Source organism: Haliotis rubra, unplaced genomic scaffold (assembly GCF_003918875.1).
Source record: "Haliotis rubra isolate DU_JTF1 unplaced genomic scaffold, ASM391887v1 Scf148, whole genome shotgun sequence".
Taxonomy (NCBI): Eukaryota; Metazoa; Mollusca; class Gastropoda; order Lepetellida; family Haliotidae; genus Haliotis; species Haliotis rubra.
In genome coordinates this window covers 220,579-247,161 of record NW_025765425.1, presented here as the reverse complement: position 1 = coordinate 247,161, position 26,583 = coordinate 220,579, and the positions used below count along the sequence as shown (strand labels likewise).

The window sequence follows — 26,583 nt, the reverse complement described above, 5'->3', positions numbered from 1 at the left end:
CCATGGGCAGCAATGCAGGCTTCAATGCGGCGGGGCATACTACTGATCAAAGAAGTTAGAAAGTCGTGGTCCATGCTGTCCCAATATCGGACCACCTCTTCTTTCATTTCAGCAATATTTGTCAGATTTTTCTTATTGACACTTTACTTCATAAGTCCCCAAACATTTTCTATTGGATTTAGGTCAGGGCTACAGCTTGGCCAATCTAATAATGTCATATTTTGGGTCCGAAACCAGGCCTGTGAATGCTTTGAACGATGTTTTAGAACACGTGAGCAGATGGAAGTAAATGTCCCTCGAGAATATCTGTGTACCGCTCACTGTTCATATTCCCTTCAAATACACAGAGGGGCGTTGCCCCTAACACAGATATGCCACCCCACACGTTAAATTTCAGACTGTACTTTGGGCGCTGATACAAAGTTTTTCAGTTTGTTTGGTCCAGAATTTCAGTGTATTAGGAAACAGCCACACAGAACTTTCATCTGAGAAAATCACATTGTCCCAGTTAAAATTTCTATGCTGTAAGCACCAGTTCAACCTTCGCTCCTTTTGTTCAGGTTTCATGATCGGTGATGGAATTCCTCGACTTTTCTGCCAACCCATTGCGTGCAGCTCAGTTCTAATTGTCTCCTTACAGACAGCCACAGTTCCTCTATCAATCATATCCAGCCTTAAGATTTCTAAACTCCTTCGTTTGTTTTTAGAAACAAGAATACCAAGCCGCCTCCTGTCAACGACAGTCAATTTTCTGGTCCTACCTGCGCCTTCCTGGTGCTCAATGCCATATTCATTTGCAATATTTTTCAAAACACGATAAACAGTGGACAAAGGGATGCCTGTTCTACTTGAAGTCACTTTAGCTGATTTGATGTCCTTGTTATAATACTCTAAATTCAACTTCCTCTTCTCTACATCATCCATACTGAGGATCACTGAAAATGTCGTCTGCTAGCAAGTAAACAAAGGGGGATAACTCTTCACAAACTAACGAAAAAGGATTAACGGAGTTGTCTCTCTTGAATGAAACCAAGCACTTGATAGCTGGTCAAGGTTGTTTATACTAGAAATCCAATTAAATATATTCCTAAAATTCTCAATAATGTCTGGTCATACTATATATGGCGGCGGTCTGTAAATAACCGAGTCTGGACCAGACAATCCAGTGATCAACAGCATGGCCATCAATCTACACAATTGGGATACGACGACATGTGTCAACGAAGTCAGCAAGCCTGACCACCCGATCCCGTTAGTCGCGTCTTACGACAAGCATGGGTTGCTGAAGACCAATTCTAACCCGGATCTTCACGGGTTCTACCTCTTTGCAGTGTATGTCTCTCTACACGTGTCAGTCTGTGTGCATGTACTCCCTGTCATTACATATGTACATGATGTCCGTCTCTCATTGGTACTGCATTTACTGTCTGTCTCGGGCGGTGGGGTAGCCTAATGGTTAAAGCGTGTGCTCGTGACGCCGAAGACTCGGGTTCGATTCCCCACATGGTTGTAATGTGTGAAGGCCCATTTCTGGTGTCCCCCGCCGTGATATTTCTGGAAAGCGGCGTAAAACCACACTCACTCACTCACTCACTCATTCACTGTGTCATTATATATACATGTACTGTCAGTCTGTCTGACCATCGTACAAACACGAGGTAGGCTAGGCCAGCACTTAGTATGTAGTTCAATGCTGTTTCTAACAAACAACATTTCAGAGTACATAACAACAACCGTAAGTTAATATCCCATGAGATCAACGCATAAATATTAGAATCTGCTCTTCAAACACGGTAAACCTGTATGACATTTTCCTGAGCACAGTCGATATATCCTGTCACAGACAACAACCAACATGTAATGGGCTGTCACGAAACGCGGGGGTTTGCACGTGGAGTGTTAGACAGTCACACGTGATGACTACTTAAACAGTCTCACATCAGTGAAGGTCATCCCCAATAATGCATTTAAACTGTTACCCTGTCTAATCGAGACAAATCACATGAACGCTTGTTTACCTGTACTCACCTTCAGTTACTGAGCTATTATACAAGTCTTTGTTTGGTTTGGTGATGAGTTTAGATTATAGCCAGGGCAACGATAGATACACCAACTGATGGAATATTGTTGAGTGACATAGGTTGGTATGGGTTTCAGTGTGTATCCTAAAATCAATACCGTTAATATAGATTCAGCCGTGATGACGCCCATTTAAACAGTATGACTCATGGACGATGGTGAAGCTACTCAGATAATGTTTTGTTATTTTGCAAGTTTGGAAGATTTAAAAAATGTACTTATTATGGCGTGTGGGGGCTTTAGCCAATTCCCGTGTTGTTTAATTCTTTTGCAGTCTCTTTTTTGTAGGGTATTTAAGGTCAGTAAGAGAGTATGGTTCTACGCCGCTTTTCGCAATCCAGCAATATCAGGGCGAAGGACACTAGAAATAGGCTTTGCGCAATCTGGGAATTCGAACCCGGGTCTTCCGCGTGACGAGCGCACACTTCGACCACTGGGCTCATGACCCAATGTGATTTATGTATTCAGAATCGTTATAGGAATCACTTCACCCACATCCTTGACGAACCAGCAGACTGAAACGAGATACTTGATATGCCTTAGACATTGCCGGTGTAACGTCAGATTTAAGCTCGCCTCTGAACTCCGTAGACACAAACATCGAGTGCGCATGTTACAATCAATAGAAGCACTCGTAATTGTATTCTTGGTTCACGGTACTACCTATTCTTACGAGCATATTCCTGACAACAATCTGTGTACTACGTGAGTTAACCGGAGACTTAAAAAGAACGCAATATGAAAAAATGAAAAAAACCAAACCCAGCATTTAGGTTTTATCCAAATGTGAACATAAAATATATGTGTATCTGCGACATGAGATAGATTACTTACAATAATAGTAAGCAAATTTACAGTGTCAGTGACGACACGTTGTCACACTGCGAACTTTGGTTGGAACATCCCTCCATCCTTCCTCTGAACAACTTATGCAACCACCCATCTACCCTCGCAACCCGTCCCACCCACCCATCTACCCTGGCAACCCGTCCACCCATCCGTCCACCATGACAACCCATCAATCCGTCCATCTAACCTGACAACCTGTCCACCTCAGTTAACAACACATCCATCCCGCCCTCCATCCCGCCACTCTGATCCATTCGTCCACCCGTTTATCCATCCTCCAACCAACTGGACCACCCGTCCCCTGATCAATCCGTCCACCCGTTTAGCAATCCTCCAACTAATTAGACCACCCGTCCCCTGATCAATCCGTCCACCCGTTTATCTATCCTCCAACCTACAGGACCACCCGTCCCCAGATCAATCCGGCCACGTTTAGCCATCTTCCAGCCTACCCCTATGCCCATCTCTTCCCTTCATGTATCTATCATCCAAGCTCCGACCACCCATCCATCCTCTGACCAATCCCTCCTTTCGATTTTCTACCATCTCATTTTCCACCCGTCTACCCGTAATGTCATTTTGTGTCAATACGATCAATACGCTGATGGTGTTTTGCAATCACAATAGAGCAGTTGTCATAGATATCATACACCTGTGTATGTGACGTTGTCATGGAAACGTTTAACTACTGAAATGTAATCACCTTTTTATCTTCCTGGTTGTCAAGCCATTGTTTACCCTTCCATCGTGGAATTCTTTGCATATCGGCTGAGTATTTAAAGATCTTTTTGAGGTGACCTTCTTCAACACTTAGCGTTGTAGATTCGCCTATTTGCGTCACATTGCTGTTTTCTTACTCATTTTATTAGCTTATAACGGTCACCTAAGTGTGACCAAAAACGTTTTTATAAACATTTTGTTACCATTTGTGCCACGGGTGCCATGGCCATGATTTGGTCTAGGTTGCATTAAAGAGGACATGGTAAAGGATGGCCACGTCTGTGTTTAATATGGTTAAGTGGGTTGAGCTGAGTTGACTTTGGCTGAAGTGAGTATAGGAGGGGATGGGTTTGGTTGAAGAGAACATGGGTTGGGTGGGGTGGTCTATGTTTGACTGGTGAAGTGAGTATGGGCGGGATGGGTTGGGTTGAAGAGAACATGGGTTGGGTGGGGTGGTCTATGTTTGACTGGTGAAGTGAGTATGGGCGGGGATGGGTTGGGTTGAGGAGAACATGGGTTGGGTGGGGTGGTCTATGTTTGACTGGTGAAGTGGGTATGGGCGGGGATGGGTTGGTGGGGTGGTCTATGTTTGACTGGTGAAGAGAGTATGGGCGGGGATGGGTTGGGAATAAAAGAGAACATGGGTTGGGTGGGGTGGTCTATGTTTGACTGGTGAAGTGAGTATGGGCGGGGATGGGTTGGGTTGAAGAGAACATGGGTTGGGTGGGGTGGTCTATGTTTGACTGGTGAAGTGAGTATGGGCGGGGATGGGTTGGGTTGAATTGAAGAGAACATGGGTTGGGTTGGGTGGTCTATGTTTGACTGGTGAAGTGAGTATGGGCGGGGATGGGTTGGGTTGAATGAAGAGAACATGGGTTGGGTGGGGTGGTCTATGTTTGACTGGTGAAGTGAGTATGGGCGGGGATGGGTTGGGTTGAATTGAAGAGAACATGGGTTGGGTGGGGTGGTCTATGTTTGACTGGTGAAGTGAGTATGGGCGGGGATGGGTTGGGTTGAATAAGAGAACATGGGTTGGGTGGGGTGGTCTATGTTTGACTTGGTGAAGTGAGTATGGGCGGGGATGGGTTGGGTTGAATAGAAGAGAACATGGGTTGGGTGGGGTGAAGTGAGTCTATGTTTGACTGGTGAAGTGAGTATGGGCGGGGTGGTCTATGGGTTGGGTTGGGTTGTTGAAGAGAACATGGGTTGGGTGGGGTGGTCTATGTTTGACTGGTGAAGTGGGTATGGGCAGGGGATGGGTTGGGTTGAATGAAGAGAACATGGGTTGAGGTGGGGTGGTCTATGTTTGACTGGTGAAGTGGTCTATGTATGGGCAGGGATGGGTTGGGTTGAATGAAGAGAACATGGAGAGTTGGGTGGGGTGGTCTATGTTTGACTGGTGAAGTGAGAGTATGGGCAGGGATGGGTTGGGGTTGAATGAAGAGAACATGGGTTGGGTGGGGTGGTCTATGTTTGACTGGTGAAGTGAGTATGGGCAGGGATGGGTTGGGTTGAATGAAGAGAACATGGGGTTGGGTGGGGTGGTCTATGTTTGACTGGTGAAGTGAGTATGGGCGGGGATGGGTTGGGTTGAAGTGAAGAGAACATGGGTTAGGAGTGGGGTGGTCTATGTTTGACTGGTGAAGTGGGTATGGGCAGGGATGGGTTGGGTTGAATGAAAGAGAACATGGGTTGGGTGGGTGGTCTATGTTTGACTGGTGAAGTGAGTATGGGCAGGGATGGGTTGGGTTGAATGAAGAGAGAACATGGGTTGGGTGGGGTGGTCTATGTTTGACTGGTGAAGTGAGTATGGGCGGGGATGGGTTGGGTGTTATGAATGAAAGAGAACATGGGTTGGGTGGGGTGGTCTATGTTTGACTATGGTTGACTGGTGAAGTGAAGTATGGGCAGGGGATGGGTTGGGTTGAATAGAAGAGAGACATGGGTTGGGTGGGGTGGTCTATGTTTGACTGGTGAAGTGAGTATGGGCAGGGATGGGTTGGGTTGAATAGAAGAGAACATGGGTTGGGTGGGGTGGTCTATGTTTGACTGGTGAAGTGAGTATGGGCAGGGATGGGTTGGGTTGAATGAAGAGAACATGGGTTAGGGTGGGGTGGTCTATGTTTGACTGGTGAAGTGAGTATGGGCAGGGGATGGGTTGGGTTGAATGAAAGAGAACATGGTTTAGGGTGGGGTGGTCTATGTTTGACTGGTGAAGTGAGTATGGGCGGGGATGGGTTGGGTTGAATAGAAGAGAACATGGGTTGGGTGGGGTGGTCTATGTTTGACTGGTGAAGTGGGTATAGGGCAGGGATGGGTTGGGTTGAATAAGAAGAGAACATAGGTTTTAGGTGGGGTGGTCTATGTTTGACTGGTGAAGTGAGTATGGGCAGGGGATGGGTTGGGTTAAGAGAACATGTTGGTTGAATAGAGAACATGGGTTGGGTGGGGTGGTCTATGTTTGACTGGTGAAGTGAGTATGGGCAGGGATGGGTTGGGTTGAATGAAGAAGAACATGGGTTGGGTGGGGTGGTCTATGTTTGACTGGTGAAGTGAGTATGGGCAGGGATGGGTTGGGTTGATGAGAACATGGGTTGGGTAGGGGGTGGTCTATGTTTGACTGGTGAAGTGAGTATGGGCAGGGGATGGGTTGGGTTGAATTGAAGAGAACATGGGTTGGGTGGGGTGGTCTATGTTTGACTGGTGAAGTGAGTAGGGCGCAGGGTTGGGTTGAGTTGAAGAGAAACATGGGTTGGGTGGGGTGGTCTATGTTTGACTGGTGAAGTGAGTATGGGCGGGGATGGGTTGGGTTGAGTTGAAGAGAACATGGGTTGGGTTGGGTGGTCTATGTTTGACTGGTGAAGTGGGTATGGGCGGAGTTGGGTTGAAGAGAACATGGGTTGGGTGGGGTGGTCTATGTTTGACTAGTGAAGTGAGTATGGGCGGGGATGGGTTGGGTTGAGTTGAAGAGAACATGGGTTGGGGTAGGCTGGGGTGCTCTATGTTTGACTGGGTTGCGCTGCGCGTTAGTTGAGTTTGGGTTGAATGAGTATGGGTAGGGATGGGTTGAGTTGGGTTGAAGAGGACATAGGTTGGGGTGGGGTGGGCTATGTTTTACTGGGTTAAGCTTCGCGTTAGTTCGGTGCAGTGAGTATGGGTGGGGATAGATAGAACTGGTTTGAAACGCAAGTGAGTTGGGGTGGACATTATACGGCGTTCATACACTTTCATCTGAGAATATTTAAGTGTACAATTTGTCGGCAATAGGCCGCTTGCGCAAAACGAACTTAACCCAACTTCTTCGATATTGACTTACAGCAATCTCGGCGTTATTTCTAGAGAAATCAGTCAGATACGTTAATGACTGGTGAATAACAACAAACTTCTGGATTTCTCGGAAGTTGTTCTGCAGTTAATTTCGTTAGAACGCATTACTTCTTGAATCACACTTCCTTAAGTCTGGTCCATTATGGTGTTTCCGCAGCGAACCGTTGCTCTTGTACAATCAGTTCTATGCTGCAGTGACAAGTACTTATTACATAATTCCTGAAAGTCAGTTTCAAATATGATTCACTTATTGAATCAATTCCCAATTGGGATAATGCGCCTGAAAAATATTAGATAATGTTTCCTATGTAAAACTATTAAACTCTCATTGTTGGTGGAATTGCAACATCACCGCATGTTGGTTTGCGGCAATCCAGCGTTCGTCGCGATCTACAAGTGTTCCATTTTACATATCGATCGTTCCATCGCCGCTGCTACTGAGAGCGAGGTCTATTTGTATTCAGCTCAGGTCCTGTTCCATTTCGTAATGCGCTATTAGTAGTTGTTGATAAAGCATCATCTCTTCAACTACGAGCACCTTGATTGGTCAGTTCCAGAGTTCATAATGTCACGAAGGGAATAACAAAAATTATATTCAAAGAGTCTAAATATTGCCTGTGAAACACTGGCCAGACTCCAGGAAGCAGGTGTTGCGAGTTTGCGGTGTAGCAGGCTGGGGGTGCTCCCTTACCCAAACCAATGGCGGATAACAAGCATAATTCACGTCACGGGCCTTCCGAAGACAGGCAGGTTGTGTTTGGAGGTAAAGTACTATTTTTCTCATCAGAAAATCTTACGTGATCGTGACTGGCGCTAATTAATGATTCAATCTACATGATAGAATTAGTAGTTTCAGCTGACAGTACCTGGTCGCTTTGTTGTCAGGACATGACATTACCAGGAAGCGACTCTCAGACACGGTGCACCATTGGTGCCAGTGTTAAGACTTTGGTAAACCACCTGGTGCACATGACGAGGTATTGTCAGCGAGTAGGGGGGCCCTGTAAAGGTAGTATTCTTTAACGCAGTACTGACTTACTAGGCTTATTTATGGACGTTTGGAGTAGTTTTGTGACCATGATGGTGAGGTTTCCGTAAGTACTGTGCCAGAATAACACTTTTTCCTAGCATTGTTTTAACATTTCACTCTTAGTGTCTCTCTTAACAATAACTCCAATAATCTCTATGTATGAAATGTCAGTTTTAGACAAATATGTTATCTTGATGGATTTGCGTAAATCAAGAGCCTTAGATATTTGAACTGGCATTTGATTTTTCAAGAAATATGCTCATTTAGAATGAGATAAATGATAGATGACATTGAAATATCTTAAAAGCAGTTTTACTCAAATGGGCCGCGAAATAGGAAAACTGCCTAGAAACGGCTATTTAAAGCACAGTTATTGCAACTCTTATCTTTAGACACAGGATCAGGTGAACTCATTCCTTAGGTTGATTACTGGGGTGGGGATTGGCATTTAACAATTACTGTAGTATACGGACACTTGTGCAGCACAGGTAGTAGGGTGAACGTATGCTGAATATTTTTTCAGTCGACAATTGGACATCAGGTATATCAAAATCATTTCAATTTTGCTTTCTTGCTTGGTTGCAAAGAAAGTTGGTGTGTTCTCATTGTCTGGTTGGTTGGTTGGTTGGTTGGTTTATTGTTTAATGCCGCACTCAGCAATATTCCAGCTATATGACTATCTGTAAATAATCAAGTCTGGACCAGACAATCCAGTGATCAAGAGCATGAGCGTCATTATTGTCTGGAAAATATATTTAGATAGAAATGACAAAATTCATACCCTATTCACAGGAAATCTTTGTGACTTTTTACAATTAGATGAAAAGACAAAATAAAATACACCATGAGATTTTATCAATAATTTTTGTCAAGAATGTTGAATAATATGAAAGTGAGTGAAATATCCTTATTCTAAAATAGACCTAATCAGTGATCTGTCATCTTGCCGAGGTTAAAACCTGTTTGTGGGGCGGTGGGGTAGCCTAATGGTTAAAGCGTTGGCTCGTCACGCCGAAGACCCGGGTTCGAATCCCCCCATGGGCACAATGTGTGAAGCCCATTTCTGGTGTGCCCCGCCGTGATGTTGCTGGAATATTGTTAAAAGCGGCGTAAAACCAAACTCAGTCAGTCAGTAAAACCTGTTTGTCTTTCATTCATAAATCTTGAAGTTGAATTTCATTCCCATTTTTTCTGAACTCTTACCTTGACTTTAAAGCCAGCTCCTAAAAAACAATAAACCTTATCAACACAGTTACATAAGTGACTACCCTTCCTTTTCCCAATAGCTGAAGCACTTCAAACAAGCTTTAATATTGACCTCCTTTCAACCCTAATCACATTTTCTCTAATATGTCTTGGCAAGTTGATGTAGAAAATCCATAAAATGAAAATAAAATGGATCTGTCTGCCTTAACCTCCTTGATATATTTGACATTTCATGATACATCATGTTCAGTGCTTCCTCAGTACTGTATTCTGTTGTTCTGTTGTTCTAGACCAAAGATATTGAATTTGAAAAAATACGAAATGCACATCATGTCAATTATATACATATATCCTGCCAACAGCAAAATAAGAATAAAACTAATTATGTTTTCCTTTTAATTTCAACCATCACTACCTGTAATTCATCGATTAAAAATGATGCCTAATTGGTTTAAAGCGTGCGCTTGTAAAGCCGAAGACCTGTTTTCGATTCCCTACATGGGTACAATGTGTAAAGTGCATTTCTGGTGTCCCCCAACGTGATATTGCTGGAATATTGTTAAAAGTGGCATAAAACTAAACTCACTCACTTAAAAGTGACAAATTTTCTGATTATCAATAAGCTATAATATAAATGTCCTTAAGATAGTCTTTTTCTTGTATTGGGGAATATGACACTTGAGAAGTGCTTTCTTTATCAATGCAGCGCATTGACATATGCTATTAATATGGTTGTTGCTACAGCTTCTCATAATCTGCCTGGGCGATGGGGAAGCCCAGTGGCTAAAGCGTTTGCTCATCACACTGAAGACCCGGGTCGATTCCCCACATGGGTACAATGTGTGAAGCCCATTTCTGGTGTCCCCTGCCATGATATTGCTGGAATATTGTTAAAAGTGGCATAAAACCCAACTCACTCACTCACTCATAATCTGCCAAAGACAATTTAATTGGCCTAAGTCACATAAAAATACATAATTTGAAATCACTTACGTTTCTTAATCTTTGTTGGTGATAGCCTGGCTGCAAAAACTGACATGTGACATGCCCACACTTTAGCATGTTCAGCTGCATTTTGGCAAGGAATGTTGAGTTTTTTACATGCTAAGATATCGATTGTGTCTACTTTGTACGTTATTCCAAACATTATGTAACTGAAAGAGCAGGGTGATAAACATCTTCAGGTAAATCAGAAGAACATGAGATTCATTAAACCAGAAGTAGTTCCTGGAGAAATCGATCCATTTTGAAAGCCTTGGTTATTCTCAGAATTTGTACACGGTTGTCGGATATGTCATAAGACCCAGGAGCTAGGGCTTGCAGAATAAACCTAGTGAATTGCAATAGGGCTTATGGTATGTTAGCTATGGGTACTGAATGTCATTGTACCCTGCCAATGTCAACATGGTTATGAAATGCTCATGCTATCCACCATCGGTTTTCATGGTCCAGAAACCAGAGTAGATCTCAGTGGTCTCAGCGCCCCATGTTTGTTGTGAGAGGTGACTTTCAGGATTGGATGCAATGTATGAAATAAGGCCTGTCTGACCGCCCGAGATTTCTGACGGACGGTCTAAATTGACAGCTAGCCAGCCCGATGGTCTGGTAAAAATTTTAGATGTTCCATACATCTAAGTAAATTCACCATGTTTGGTCTGGTTAAATCCATTTTGGGCTGGTAACTTCAAAATGTCTGGCTGGATTTTTGGCTTATTTCATACACTGTTGGATGGTCAGGCTCACTGACTTGGTTGAAACATGTCATCATATTCATATTGTGTAGGTCGATGCTCATGCTGTTGATCACTGGATTGTCTGGTCCAGACTCAATTATTTACAGACTACTGCCATATAGCTGAAATATTGCTGAGTGCGGCATGAAACAACAAACACACTTGATCCACACTGGGTTATGTGATATAACTGCAATATTACCTAGTGTAGTATTAGACACTCACTCACTCACTCACACTGGCAGCTTACAACTGACTTATCTTTACCACAGCAGATAAAGGTTGTGCACAATCATGGATTATACTGAAGCCAGAGAGATGGATATTTGGTTGGAATTAATGCTTTTCTAGAATACTCATACGCTGATTAACAATCAAATTGTGCTGATGTGCAAGGATTTATGACGTGCGCCGTGAGTTAATTGTCATTGATCTTGAAGAGACGTTAACAAGGCATCAAATGACCCAAGAGGCTCCATCGCTCGCAGTCAGTGAGGCTCCCAGACAGTCAGCTAATATTACAGATTGTTTCTAAATGGTGCCGTGATCTGCTACAAGCAAGACAACCACAAAGACAAATGTCACGAGGGACTTAAAAACTAGGCTTACAGTATTGCTAACGATAAAAATCAGGAATGTGGACAAAGAGTATTCCAGTGTGAAAGCTTTCTTTTGTATTAATAGAGACACTGATACTGAGGATTATAATATATACATTCACAAACTGTTTCTCTGCCTTTAGACAACGAATCAGTTGTAAATTCAAATACTAGTTGTAGTGCCACAAGTGTTCTTATCAAAATGGTATATAATATTTATTATTTTCGGCCAACTAAAAAATAAGAGGATAGTTTTATGTTCCTTTTAATTTCAACTGACAAGTTTTTGTGATACATTTCCAACAAATGAGCTAAATAAATGAGGCATGTACATGGCGGTTACACTCCTGGTCTCTTTATAGTAACCAAAAGATGTTAAAATATGGTACTTGTTGGTCCCTGCCTGGCGCTCGGCATTAATGGGTACAACAAGGACTGGTCGGCTCAGAGTCAGTATAATGTGTCTGAGTGGGGTATTCATGCTTCACTGCGGCATGGTATCTCAGTGGGCTAGCACTATAAAACCAGCTTAAGTCTGGGCTAGTACAAGCAGCCGCACATACACATACACACGCATGCACGTCGTCATATGAGCGAAATATTCTCAAGCACGACGTTAAACCCAATTCCACCTCACCTCACCTCTTTATAGTAAGTGACTCAGTGAGTTTTTTGCTACTGTCAGCAGTTGTGCTGAAATATCACAGAGAAAGGACTTCTCACATTGCAGGAATGTATCTACACCTGCTCCGAGGTGAATATTCAGTAGCAAATGTCCTTCAATGCCTAAATGGGAATTAAGAATTTCCAATTCATGTAAATATAGCTATAACTACAGTCCGTTTGGTTTCATTTGAGACCGATGAATTGCTTACTAACACAAAATCTAATGATTGCAACAAAACCTAATTTTGCACAGTCACGTGAAATCGACAGACCAGCTCTGATGATTTGTCTCATAATTTTGAGCACCCAATTAAAAAGTTGTTTAACAAACGGTCACTTTGTGAGAACCTTCACACAAAAAATTCAAAATGTGAAACAAATTTTCAACACTGTTCTTTTCTCTTGATGTATCCGTTACCAAATTTCAGGCTTCACAAAAATTCAAAGTTGGTCAAATAACACTCAAAAGAGCCTTTGATACGTTTTACCCAGAAAAACATAATCATGGTTTTATCCTTTTCTGTGGAACAAATGTTTTTTACTGTTTAAGAAGCATGTTTTTTAAGTTCTACTTCCCTTTTTCTTTTTACAATGGACCCATTGATTTTGTGTTTAAGAATCTTTAAACCTGGTAATTATGAATAGAAGCTTTGTACTAGCCTTGCTCCAAGGCTGTACTGAATGCTAAGCCCATGGATGCACATGGAGGTAAATCTACATAAGCAGAAAATCTGTTATTTATATTTTTCTTTATGGAAGTGTTTATTTAAACTATTAATTATTACCTTAGAGACTTGTGCAAGTCTAGCTGAGTACATGACCATGAACCTTTGTGTTAGGTGTACCTGGGCTAGAATACAAATAAGATGTATGTGTGCAGGAATACAAATGAACCAGGTTGTATGTGTGCCATCATATCAAATAAATATTCAACAGGGATTTTTTATCATGTTAGTCATGGTTTTATTCTCTGTGTTTACTCTCTGAAAATATATAGGGAATGTTGGAAAAAGAGATGATTACAGAAATATGAAAAGGTGTCGAGTGATGATAATTGATGGATAAGTGAAGTAAAGATTAGTGCAACATGCTGGCGATGTATTGTAAGGGTGGAAGAGAGACACAGCTGTGCAGTTAAAAACACAATGTGTGAGATGATTAGATCAATATTGGGTCATGCCCCAGTGATTGGTCAAACATTCTTTATTGGCCAGATAATCAGTCTCCCACTGTAGCAGCAGCAGGTGGCCTTCCTCCTACACCTCCACCAATCATGTCCCACATGTGCTTTGTTGGGGAGAGATCAGGTCTCATCATGGTGATAGAGTTAATTAGGGTCAAGTGCTTCATGTAGTACCAAAGACCACATCCATCTTTTATGAACAAGACATGATAGGTTGTCTTGCATACATGTCGTGTCTTTCACTGCTAGTAGCTTGCCATTGCATTCATGTGATGTTTGCTGCAGCTTGAGATAGTTGTGATGCAGCTTGTTTGTTGTTGTTTCATGCCGCACTCAGCAATATTCTGTTCCAGCTATATGGCAGCGGTCTGGACCAGACAATCCAGTGATCAACACAATGAGCATCGTTATTGTCTAGAGAACATTTTCAGATGGAAACAACAATATTTATATCCTGTTCATAAGAAATCGTTGTGATTTTTTACAATTAGATGAAATGAAAAAATAGTTAATGAGATTTTATCAATACCATTTGTAAGAAATGGTGAATAATATGTGAAGTATCTGTATTCTAAAACAGAACTAAACAGTTATCTTTATGGGATATGATGACATGTGTCAACAAAGTCAGCAAGCCTGACCACTTGATCTCGAAAGTCACCTCTCACAACAAGCATTGGTTGCTGAAGACCAGCTCTTACCCACTTCTTCTTAGGTTGTCTGGATCATGCTAACTAGTGAGGTGAGGTGAAATTGGATTTAACATCGTGCTTGAGACTATTTCGCTCATATGATGACGTGGATGCGTGTGTATGTGTATGTGCGGCTGCTTGTACTAGCCCAGACTGAAGCTGGTTTTATAGTGCTAGCCCACTGAGATACCATGCCGCAGTGAAGCATGAATACCCCACTCAGACACATTATACTGACTCCGAGCCGACCAGTCCTTGATGTACCCATCAATGCCGAGCGCCAAGCAGGGACCAACAAGTACCATATTTTAACGTCTTTTGGTATGACGCAGTCAGGGATCGAACCCGCGACCTTCCGCTCTCCAGGCGGATGCTCGAACCACTACACCACGGAGGCGGTCTTGCTAACTAGTGGTTGACAGATCCAGTGAACACCAGCATGAACATCGATCTAAAAACTGGGATACAATGACATGTGAACCAGGTCAGCGAGCCTGACCACCAGATTCCGTTAGTCGCCTTTTCCGACAGGCATGTGTTGCTGGAGTCCAGTCCTAACGTGGATCTTGTGTTGTGATGCATGATCACGATGGCCATGTGCGTAATCATCTCGACAACAAGGACCACAATAGCCTGCAAATGGCGGAACTCTGGGCTCCAGTATGCTGTCTCTGTAACAGTGTCCATGGACAGTTTCCCCGTGGTGTTCTGGCAATCAGTGATCCTACACAGAAGCTTTACAGACCCACCCCCCTAATCTGTCATGTTGGCAGGACGCTTGTTAAGATGCCTTCAGACAAGTCCGTGGCTATCAACAAAGACCAAAGTAAATCTAGACTCATCAAGAAACATTACACAAGTTTATCAGCGATTCTCAGAGGATCTCTGCTCTGAATGCCATTAGTATCTGGCAAGAATGTGTTAGCAATGGTCACTGAACATGCAGATGAGCCTTTGTTGTTTGTTTGTTTGTTGCATAATGCAGCACTTGGCTCTATTCCAGCTATATGGCATTAGTCTGTAATTAACTGAGTCTAGACAAGACAATCCAGTGATTGACATCAGGAGCAATGATACATGCACTTGGTATATGTGGCATGTGTCAACCAAGTCAGAGATCCTGACAATCCAATTTCTGTAGTCAACTCTTACGACAAGCAGGGCTCCAGATAAGGGCCGTATCGGCGTATGTACGGATAAAAAATATGCACGATACGGTAGGAAATAATTTAGAAAACGTAGCACATACGCACCACAGCAATGCTGTACGGTCTTGGAATCATTTACAGACGTATTTATCTGAAAAAGTATTGTTTTATTGGTTATTGACCTGTTTACACAAGAGTAGTAATGTTGTGGTGCATATATGAAACGAAACATAAGATTACTGATACGCCATTAAATTCCATTCAGTATTCAAAATGTACTCTTAAGTTTATCCAGTACTCCTATATTGAAAAAATAAGGAGTACGTACTCCTGATGTTGAAAAATTATCTGGAGCCCTGGACAAGCATGGGTTAGTGAAGACCAATTCTAACCAGATCTTCATGGGTGCAGATGAGGTGCTGGTGTTCTTATCATTGGTTGACCAGGCCTTATCTGTACGTCACCTTTCTGACTGTACATGTTCCAATGGCGTGAAATCATGACCTCGGCAGATGTTTGGCAATAGGACATTTTCCAATTGCCTGCTGAGTTTGCCCTACCGTCATGTGTTGTCTTAGTCTTGTAGTGGGACGTGTTTTGGCTTTTTCTCTTTTGTCCCTGAATAGGTTACCACACTGAGTCCTTGTGCCCTTTACATCATGCTGTGCTTCTGCAATAGCTGCAGCATTGCAGGGTTGGATGCAGCTTTTTGAGAAAGGAGGGGTGCACACTATTGAGAAAAGGGGGTTGGGGGTGCACACTTCATTTTCACCCGATTTTCAATGGTCATTGAACAATATTTCATCAGAAAAGGGAGGGTTGGTGGGTGTGCACCCTCCCCTTCCCCCTCCTCTCTGGATCTGCCAATGCATTGTTTCCAACACATACTCATCATGTGATGTAACTGTGTCTAATACTGCATTGCCTTATTCGTGTCCTTCAAGGGGTGGTGGGGTAGCCTAGTGGTTAAAGCGTTAGCGCGCGACGCTGAAGACCTGGGTTCGATTCCCCACATGGGTACAATGTGTGAAGCCCATTTATAGTACTCCCTGCCGTGATATTGGTGTAATATTGTTAAAAGCGGCATAAAATCATACTCACTCACTCACCTTTCCCTCACCATATTACAAGAGTAATGTTATAAGATAAATAGATTACTGGTGAGTTTTCTGTGTGTTCATCATCTTGAAACAAGTCCTGATTAATATAAAAAACTGACTGTGTTACTGAAGCGTTCATTTATTTCTGTCATATATCTAATTATGAATATATTTCTATTGTGTTGATTGTGAATTGTATCATGAATTCAGATTATCATTTCCAGACAACATACAGAGTTGGTGCACGAGTGTGATGAGCACATATTGAAAAGATAGGCTGTAAACCTGTTTGTTTCCTTCTGCGTAGTGAATCTATATTTCATGGTTGATTGATCAGTTCTAGCTGACATGTGCCACATGTTGCCGGATAGCCGGATTAAACCGACAGCTTCACCACCACCAGGTGGAAGGTGCGTGGCTGCTGTGTGTTGTACATTGTACAAAATACAATACCAGTACTGACTCATCACACTGTGTGTTAGCTACATCTGTGTCTTCTTACTCTCAGCACAGTTGTGGAGGGATAGGTCGTCTAAGGCTGTGCAATTCGTCGTGCATAGTGACGTCTGTTAGGAATGTCAGAATGGTTTTTTTGGTTTTGCACCCAAGTGGGCCCTGGTTTAGACTAACATCTAGTCTCTATAATGACTATAGTTTACAGAGATTTTTTTCTTCTAAATTATGTTAATAAAAACGGGCGGATACAGCTTTTTGAGAAGGGGGTGCACACTTCATTTTCACACTGGAATCCAATTTTTGGATCCGCCTCTGTGAAATATAATAACAAGGAGGATAGGGATTTTCTTAATTTTCAGAAACTGTGGTAATCTATACTTGCCCCACATCCTAGACTCCGACATTGGGTATATTTGTTTCAAGGTCTGTATGACTAGCCCTGGCTATGTTTCTAGGTTTGACAGCATCAAAAGATTGCTAGTAAATATACTATTCACACTTTGCTAAGGATCAAATCATGGATTCAACAGAAAACTTATGTGGAGTCAAATTTACATAAGGTTATTGTAAGCATGGATCCAAGGTTTCAGTATGTCATTGCATCTTTTGGATCCCATACCTGCTATTCACATGTGTTGTTTATTAGTCAGTGACTCGTTCCATGATTTGTAAAATGGTTGATTGGTGCCATGAAAACCATTTTTATGGTTACTCGTGTATCAAGTGCATAAGGTTAGCTTAAAGTGACTATTTGCGTAATGAGGGCTTACCATATTATTATTTATCCAGTTTTAAATGGATACAATTTCAAATTATAAATCTACGTTTAAGTAAAGTTGTGAATTTTTGTGATCCTTAGCAAAGTGTGAGTAGTATATCAGTGACATGCATCACTTTCAGCTTTCTTCCTACAATAAGCTGGCAGGCCGTGACATAACTGGAATACTGTTGAAAGTGGCACTCACTCACAGGTACCTGTGTTCACTAGGGCTGCAATGATTTGGTTCAATTCATCGAAAATCAAATCTGACACCTTAGTTTCGATTTTCGATAACCGTTATCACTGTTTCGATTCTGTTTTTGAATACCTATTTAAATGATTTCCACACAGCCGGAACATAACTCCAAATCGAGCAGTTTCGAGTGCTGAAATAAGGTGATATGTGATTGGTTGACGCGGGGCTAATTATCCGATGAGAATTGCTGATAGTAGACATCGCCAAGTTGATGATGGATTTCAAGCTAAAGAAGCAGACTCTGAGAGTTAAATTAAATCTGCTGGTTTTACTTGTATGGAGAATCGAATCGAAAATGATGGAATCGAGGGTCCAATATCGAAGATGGAATCGAATCGAGGTCTGGATGAATCGTTGCAGCCCTAGTGTTCATGGGTTTCACCAATGGTGGTAAATGTCTGCGACCAGGGCCCCGTTCCTCAAAGCGATCGTAGCGCTACGACAGTCGTAAGTCTATGTTAAAGTATGGGAGTTACGACTGTCGTAGCGCTACGATCGCTTTGAAGAACAGGGCCCTGCACAACTTCATGTTTTGTTACTAGATCAGTTTCACGTGCTGTGATAAAACAGGTACAAAAACAAAGTGATAGTAATATAACCTCACTCATTCACGCTCTTGACGTTATGGATTAAAGATTTGGAAATATACAAGAATCTGATAAGTTTGAAAGATTTCATTAAATATAAAGGGATGCATTTAGCATCCCCCTGTGTGGTTTTATTTTGATACAAACAACTTAGATTAGTTAGAATTACTGATTTAAAGAATGCTGAAATTCAATGTTAGGAAATAGAAAATCTGATTTGTAAGTAAATTAAGATTTTTCCAAAATTGCCTTTCAAATTGACTAATTTTGGAATCTTAAATGATTCCCTGGATGAGGCTTAAATAAACCCCATATTTCTAGGGGTCTTACATTGAAACAAAATAACACCATGACATTTTAACATCAATTTGAAAAACAGGAAACATTGTTCTTGCCATACAAGCAAGATACCGTATTTACTGATTCTGGAACGGACCTCTTGCTCACAGGAGTGAGTGAGTGAGTGAGTATGGTTTTACGCCGCTTTTTAGCAATATTCCAGCAATATCACGGTGGGGGACACCAGAAATGGGCTTCACACATTGTACCCATGTGGGGAATCGAACCCGGGTCTTCGGCATGACGAGCGAACGCTTTAACCACTAGGCTATCCCACCGCCCCTGCTCACAGGAAGATATGGACCATCTGATCATAGACACATTAATATTGCAAGAAAAATATGAAAGTTGTATCAAGACCATGACCTACAGTGACAAAACATATCTTGAAGATTGATTTATGGATTTGCTGTTTCTTGAAACAGTGAAAAGGTAAAAGTACAATTTAAAAAAAATATGGTATATTTTAAAGAGTAGTAGATGTTCACAAAACTTATTTGAAAAATATTATTAATGTACAAATAAAATTTTGTTTTATTTTTCAATTTGTATTTGCATTATTCAAAAAGAATAATCAGTAAAAAACTAGAAAACGTGTCCTTTGTTTTGTATGTAAAGTGTTACCCAGACAGTATGACTGTGGAGCGGAATGACCGATTGTTTCGTCCTGTTTGTAAATAATGGACCCTCGAGGATACATTGGTTGCCATGGTTATGCTGAAACAATGATAAAGGAGTGTTTTAACCAGGGGGACAGTCTAGACTCAGGAAGTAGGACTTGATTTGTATGTGAGCTTCCAGAAAACATCATTTTGTTGTTTTCGCTTGAAACCATTTTGAATCATTGTTCCATATTTTTTGACATGCTGTTTGTGGTTTTGTAACTGGATCTTGACACTGCTGAAAATGAATCTGTGGGAAATTTGGTCTTGGTCTTTGAATCTCCAAGGGGGATATTGTATCAGCTGGTTCTTGGAGCCTTCCCAGGGGTTGGGACAGGGGTGGCCATGCCTATTTGGGTTCTACATAATTCTTGGAGCCATTGAATATTTAAGTTATCATTCATATGGGTTATTGTTTGTTTTTTCGTTCAGTATGTTTTTATTTCCTTTGGTGGTCTATTTTGGTATTTTTATGCCAATAAGCAGATATACCTCAGACATAAACTTAGAAAATTTATTACATTTTATTCTTTTCATTTGGAACTATTGTAAAGAGTAGGGGGAAAAAAGGTATGTAAAAGATGTTACATCTTAAGATGTACCGGTAAATATGAAATGCCTGAAAATCTGTCTGATGACAATGTTTAGATCATTTAGATCATGTTATTGATGTTATTGATAAAACAAAAGTGCATTGCAAAATTATTAAAAAAAATATGTTGCTGAGTTAAATCTGATTTTGCTAGGGATTAAATAATGTTTTGTTTGTTTCAGAAATGTCAAACCTGTTTACATGTAACTCACAAATCTGTCATTCATCAAAGGAAAGTTTATTGATTGCATGTCACAAGAAAATCTCATACAGGGCAAGGCTAAATATGCTTAGAAAGACTTGTTCAACACATAAGAAGAAAACAATATCAAGATGACTTCTGAAAACAGAAAACTATTTGCTGTCCTCAATGTGCCATCCTTCACATCCCATCAGAGATAATCTGATGAAGGGTAACTATGGAGATGGCATGTCACAGCTGAATGGAATCAATGGCCGATAGATTTTAAGCTGGTTTGAAAATATTTGATTGTATATAAAAATGTGTATTTCGGGATGGTAAGGATTGTTGATTGTAGGAATATTTAACAAAGTATCATCAAGTGTGTAGTATGAGGTGAAGCAACAGAAATTTAGATTTACTTAGCCAATGGAAGTATCCTTTGAGAATGTGATGGTAATTCATATCATCTGTTAGTGGTGAACTTTAGAAGGGTTGGGTACTTTGTATGTAGTTTTGATGTATGTCTGAAACTTGAGTGTGTTGCAAACAACAAATCATGGATAATTTTCCTCATTACACAAACTACTTTGATTACAGGCCACAGTTTGCTGCTGTAATTTAATCCCATGAAGATCGGGTTAGAATTGATCTTCAGCAACCAATGCTTATCGTAAAAGGTGACTAACAGGATCGAGTGGTCAGGCTTGCTGACTTGGTTGATATCATATCCCAGTTGTGTAGATCGATGCTCATGCTGTTGATCATTGGATTGTCTGGTCCAGACTCGATTATGTACAGAGTGCCGCCATATAGCTGGAATATTGCTGAGTGCGGCGTTAAACAACTATTCAACCAACCACTGTAATGAAAGATAAATATTGTTATAACATTCTATTCCAGTTGGCTCTTCTGTTACTTTCCTTCAGAGGTATTAGCAGTGACTATAGCAGAGACAAGAATCTGTATCAAAATGTCGCACCCATGAAATAAAGAAGTTTAATATTATGCATACAGTTTGTCTACATGTAGCCTGTCTCACAGTCTCTGAACTACATAATATCCCTTCCACCAAGGCCTTTTTGCAATGCCAAAGCCCTAAACGAAGCAAGGCTAGATTTCCTCAGGTTCTGAATGTCCCATCTTATAGGGCTCCTTTTCAATTTAAAAGGAATTATTTATTTCTATCAAAATTATGTATATTCAGAGACTAAGCATTAGTCAATAGTGACTACTAGGGGTGACTATTGAGGGGAGACAACCATTGCGATAGCGATAGTCTGTTGCGACCAACTTTTGTGATAGTTATTTTCTTCTTGAATTGTCTCATTTGAACTTATTTCCCAAATGAATGTATAGTTTATATGAAATAGAAACAAGTTGAAATAGTTTCAGTCTCTTTTAATAACTGACTAAGAACTTGAAACCCAGATGAAGTAAACAGTTAAAACATAAACTCAATGAAGCTGGAAGTCTGCACCCAAACAATAAAAAAATACACAACATATATATTTTATAAAAATTTGGGGCTGCACATTTATCAATGAAAGTCAGTTGCTAAACTATCGATAGTCACACATACTATCGATGCATCGATAGTTTTTCGTTTCTACCATCGATTAATTGCTATCGGAGACTCAACAGTTGTAATCCATCAGTAGTTCCATCGTTACAGCCCTAGTGACTAAGGTGTCAAAGGAAAGAGAGTTGGTAAATACTGTTCACTGTCATTTATAGCTCCTTGCAACAGATGTTTATTGAAATCCCACAGTTGCACATTCACAATCTCAGCACTATTGGTTAAAGTCATATCTGCCTCATTTATTTCCTCAGATCAGGTTTAGGTGATATATGTCCCAATCCAATTTGTATTCATGAGGCAAGCAGTATATTTCTGTAGTCACATTGTCCATGTGACGCTGGGGGCCGCTGCTAGAGGGTAGTGCATATGGAAGTTATATCCTGGTAGATACGTATCAATACATTGTCAGGATGTTCATCAGATGGAATGGAAATAAACGTGCAGTTATTTAGTTTGTCAAACAGGGCATTACTGGTCGATACATGTTACAATACAGTACAGTCAAACTGTTACATCAAACTTTGATGTTTCACACTTAACACTTGTCATGAAGTCAAAGCATGGTCCCTGCATCTTCCCACTTTGATAAATAGTTTGTGGTTGTGTCAAACCTCGGATAGCTTCAAGTATTTATGTAGGTCCCTTCAACTTCCACACAACACTATCTGACTGTATTACACATTTTGCCTGGAGCAGTGTTACCATGGTTACAGTTTGTCAGTTACATTCTTTCAGTTTTTCAAACAGTGTTACTATTTGTCCACAGCAGTGTTGCAGTTTGTGAAGTACAGTATGACAGTGTTCCATGCAGTTTGTGAAATACAGTGTTACATTTTGTTTAATACAGTATTACAGTGTTCCATGCAGTGTTGCAGTTTGTTGTCTTATGCTGTGTATCTGGTTACATTCATTTCATTTTCTTATATGTTATGTCATTTTAGGCAGGTCTCTCTTTGTCAACCTGTTTAGTTTTCACTACTGGGTCATTGGAACAGATCATACTTTAGTGATCTTCAAAGAATAAAAGGTGGTCAAATCTCGGTGGCCACGTGGCTCAGGTGGCTCAGGACACTGACTTGTGATTAGGTGTGTTAGTCTGAGAGTACAGGTTTTGATCCCAGAATGGACTCCACCCAAAAAAAAACATTGGTTTGTAATTTGTAAAGAAAGTGTAATCGCAGCTATGAAATATTGTATGTGTAACATTTGTATGTTTGTTGTTTCAGCGGAAGACAATGAAGAAAGCCAAGGACCGTGCGGACTTCTCCTGACAGCGTTGTCCTATTTTGTTGTCATGATCACGTTGCCTCTTTCACTGTGTGTCTGTATCAAGGTGGGTCCTGACTGTCACACTTGTGAGAGTTCCAAGTTTGAGATTCTTGGATAGAAGTGCGCTCTTATGTTCAATACAGGACAAACTTTATGGATATTTTCTTTAAGTAGCATATAAAAGCTGGTATGATGAAGAGGAACACATTTTTTATGGATAGACAACTTCTTTGTTGTCTCATCTGTTGCAATAAAGAAGTTGTCTATCCATAATAAATAATAATAATAATGGATAGCATTTATATGGCGCAAATCTCCGCAAAGGACTCTTTGCGCTTGCTTTGTTTTTCCCTCGTTCACTGGATGTCAATCTCAATGGCACATCGTATTGTCAATCTCAACTCCCTGGGGAACATACAACTCTTGCAGCAACTAGGCGCACAGAGTTATTGTGGCATTCCCATCCTTACGAGGTACACATTCACAGCTGGGTGGACTGGGACACATAGTCACAGTACTTTGTCCAAGTTCACTGCACGCTGGATCACTAGCCTGGCGCTTTAGCTAGTTCGCCCACCGCGCCCCTCTTGTTCCTCTTTATGGAAATCAACTTCTTTATATCACGAGTGTGGTGTTTCGATACAGATTCTTGTACCGTTATCAAGCAGAGACAAGAATCTGTATCGAAAAGTCGAACCCACGAAAGAAAGAAGTTATCTATAAAGTTTGTACATAATGTATTTTCTAACTTTTAAAATGCTACTCAAAGAAGTCATTCCTATGTACTCTATATTGGTTAAGACTTGGAACAGGTGGTTACAATATGAGACATCACTGATAGATGTCATTGTACACTGTGTGGATGACTGATCACTGAATTACTTACAGTTTAAGTCAGCTTGCAGTTGGGAGTTTATATCCAAAATTTTGTTTGTTTGTCTGTTGTTTAATGTCACACTCAGCAATATTCCAGCAATGTTTGTAAATAACAGAGTCTGGACCAGGCAATCCAGTGACTTACATTATGAACAACTTATAGATGCCACGTCATTTTTCCCATAATTATTATTTCATAAATTATTTGATATGCATGTAGTTAGTAGCAGGGCTCGATTTAAGAGATGTTAACCTACTTGCACCAGGTGCAACCTAAGTTAAAGACCTAGTTGCACCAGCCAAATTCCAGTTGCAACGTATTGTTTTAAAGCGTCAGAGGTTTCGGTGCACATAGACATATTTCGGTGAAGCCATAGCCACACAGAGACACAGCTGATCCCTGTTTACAAGAGCTGTCATAGATGAGATGTGTCTATGAATAGCAATGCTTCAGTGCCATAGCTATTCAAAGTTTAGAAGAATAATGAGCTGACATACTAATGCTTATAATGTTAGATTTATTGTTGATTGATTTCTAAAAAATTGACTTGCACCTTGTGCAAGTTAGACTCATAACTAGGTTGCACTTTGTAATATTGGGTTGCACCAGTGCAAGGAACAAAGCACTAAATTGAGCCCTGGTTAGTAGTGAGTTAGTAGTAAGACTCAACACATGTGTTATGACTTCTTTTTTTATTGTAGTTTGACAATTGAACCTATTCTCTGTATTCTCATAAATTCAGTTTAGGGTCTGAAAACATAATTTTTCCTGGTTTGTTCCCACCAATGATGACATCACTGGTACTCTGTGTTTAACATTAAAATGTCAGTGGTAACAGCACCTTTGTTATGAGGTTGGCTGTTTTGACACTTGACTTTATATATAGGTGAGCTACAGAGCCATAGCATTATCGATGAGAATTTCAACTTGATGCGTTTCCCCAGAAACATGAACATCCACATGTTAAAAGTACATATTTAACCAGCTTTTATTCAAATGGAGACCAGTACAAAAGTATTGATTGCATGAAACAATAATGTTTTTCAGATTTGCATAATTTGTTCTTTGTAAATAAACCATATGTTGTTCATCCACGGGCAGGGACATTTGAATGTCAAGTTATGAACAATTATATCTGTAGGTAGTTAGTATCAATAACAGGAAATCCTGATCATGGGTAATAAGGTTTTCATCCATGGCCAAATTGGTCCCAGCAAACTTTGTAATGCGTTCAGTTTATCCTAGGCAATCTATTCTATAGTTCTATATGTGGCCACAGTGGAGGAAGTGGGAACCCAAATAGATGGCAATCTAGGTTATTGGTCATTCTGAAAGCAAATAGCTGTTAAGATAGTCCTGGGATCCTGATATTAAGGATATTTTGTGGTTTAATGTTTTTGCGTTTGGTGAACTTGTTACCATGACAATGGTCATCTGAGATGGAGGAGTTAAAGATGAGGGGAGATGGGAAGGGGTTGAGAGGAGGTGAAGGAAGGGAGAGGGTGGTGGGTGAAGGTGTGAATGGGAGGGAAATGTTGGAAAGTGGGAGAATGGAAGAAAAGGGAATGGGAATAGAGGAAAGCAGAGGGACAGAGAGTAATGGGACAGGAAGATTGAGGAAAGGGAGGGGAAATCAAGGAAGGGGATGGAAGATGGGTAGGGAGGAAAGATGGGTAGGGAGGAAAGATGGAAAAAGGGTAGGGATGGAAGATGGGTAGGGAGGAAAGATGGAGAAAGGGTAGGGATGGAAGATGGGTAGGGAGGAATGATGGAGAAAGGGTAGGGATGGAAGATGGGTAGGGAGGAAAGATGGAGAAAGGGTAGGGATGGAAGATGGGTAGGGATGAAAGATGGAGAAAGGGTAGGGATGGAAGATGGGTAGGGAGGAAAGATGGAGAAAGGGTAGGGATGGAAGATGGGTAGGGAGGAAAGATGGAGAAAGGGTAGGGATGGAAGATGGGTAGGAGGAAAGATGGAGAAAGGGGTAGGGATGGAAGATGGGTAGGAGGAAAGATGGAGAAAGGGTAGGGATGGAAGATGGGTAGGGAGGAAAGATGGAGAAAGGGTAGGGATGGAAGATGGGTAGGGAGGAAAGATGGAAAAAGGGTAGGGATGGAAGATGGGTAGGGAGGAAAAGATGGAGAAAGGGTAGGGATGGAAGATGGGTAGAGGAATGATGGAGAAAGGGTAGGGATGGAAGATGGGTAGGGAGGAAAGAGATAGAGAAAGGGTAGGGATGGAAGATGGGTAGGGAGGAAAGATGGAGAAAGGGTAGGGATGGAAGATGGGTAGGGAGGAAAGATGGAAAAAGGGTAGGGATGGAAGATGGGTAGGGAGGAAAGATGGAGAAAGGGTAGGGATGGAAGATGGGTAGGTAGGAATGATGGAGAAAGGGTAGGGATGGAAGATGGGAAGGGGGGGTAAATTGAAGAAGGGTAGGGATGGAAGATGGAGGAAGGGTAGGTGTAATCGAGTAATTGAAGAGAGGTGAGAGGAAGATGAAGGAATGGGAAGGTAAAATGGTGGAAAAGGTACATGCAAAGGTGACCCTCAGTTGAAAAGCTTGTGAGTAATATTGACCAATGTATCAAATTTAACACTGGTTGATGGATTAGGCATCGTGCAGCCACACTGTCTGCTGATTCTGAAATATTCAATAAAGTATCAACAGGTGATGTGGAAATGTTTCA

General features: G+C 41.2%; 1 protein-coding gene across 1 annotated transcript in view; it reads left to right on the top strand.

Annotated features, from left to right (window-relative positions):
• Nucleotides 1-26,583, top strand: part of LOC124269832 (band 7 protein AGAP004871-like) — a 114,275-nt gene that overhangs the window by 35,451 nt on the left and 52,241 nt on the right. Inside the window, exon 2 of the mRNA XM_046704870.1 lies at nucleotides 22,974-23,080. Coding sequence (XP_046560826.1) covers nucleotides 22,974-23,080 — 107 coding nt within the window. The remainder of the gene's footprint in view (nucleotides 1-22,973; nucleotides 23,081-26,583) is intronic.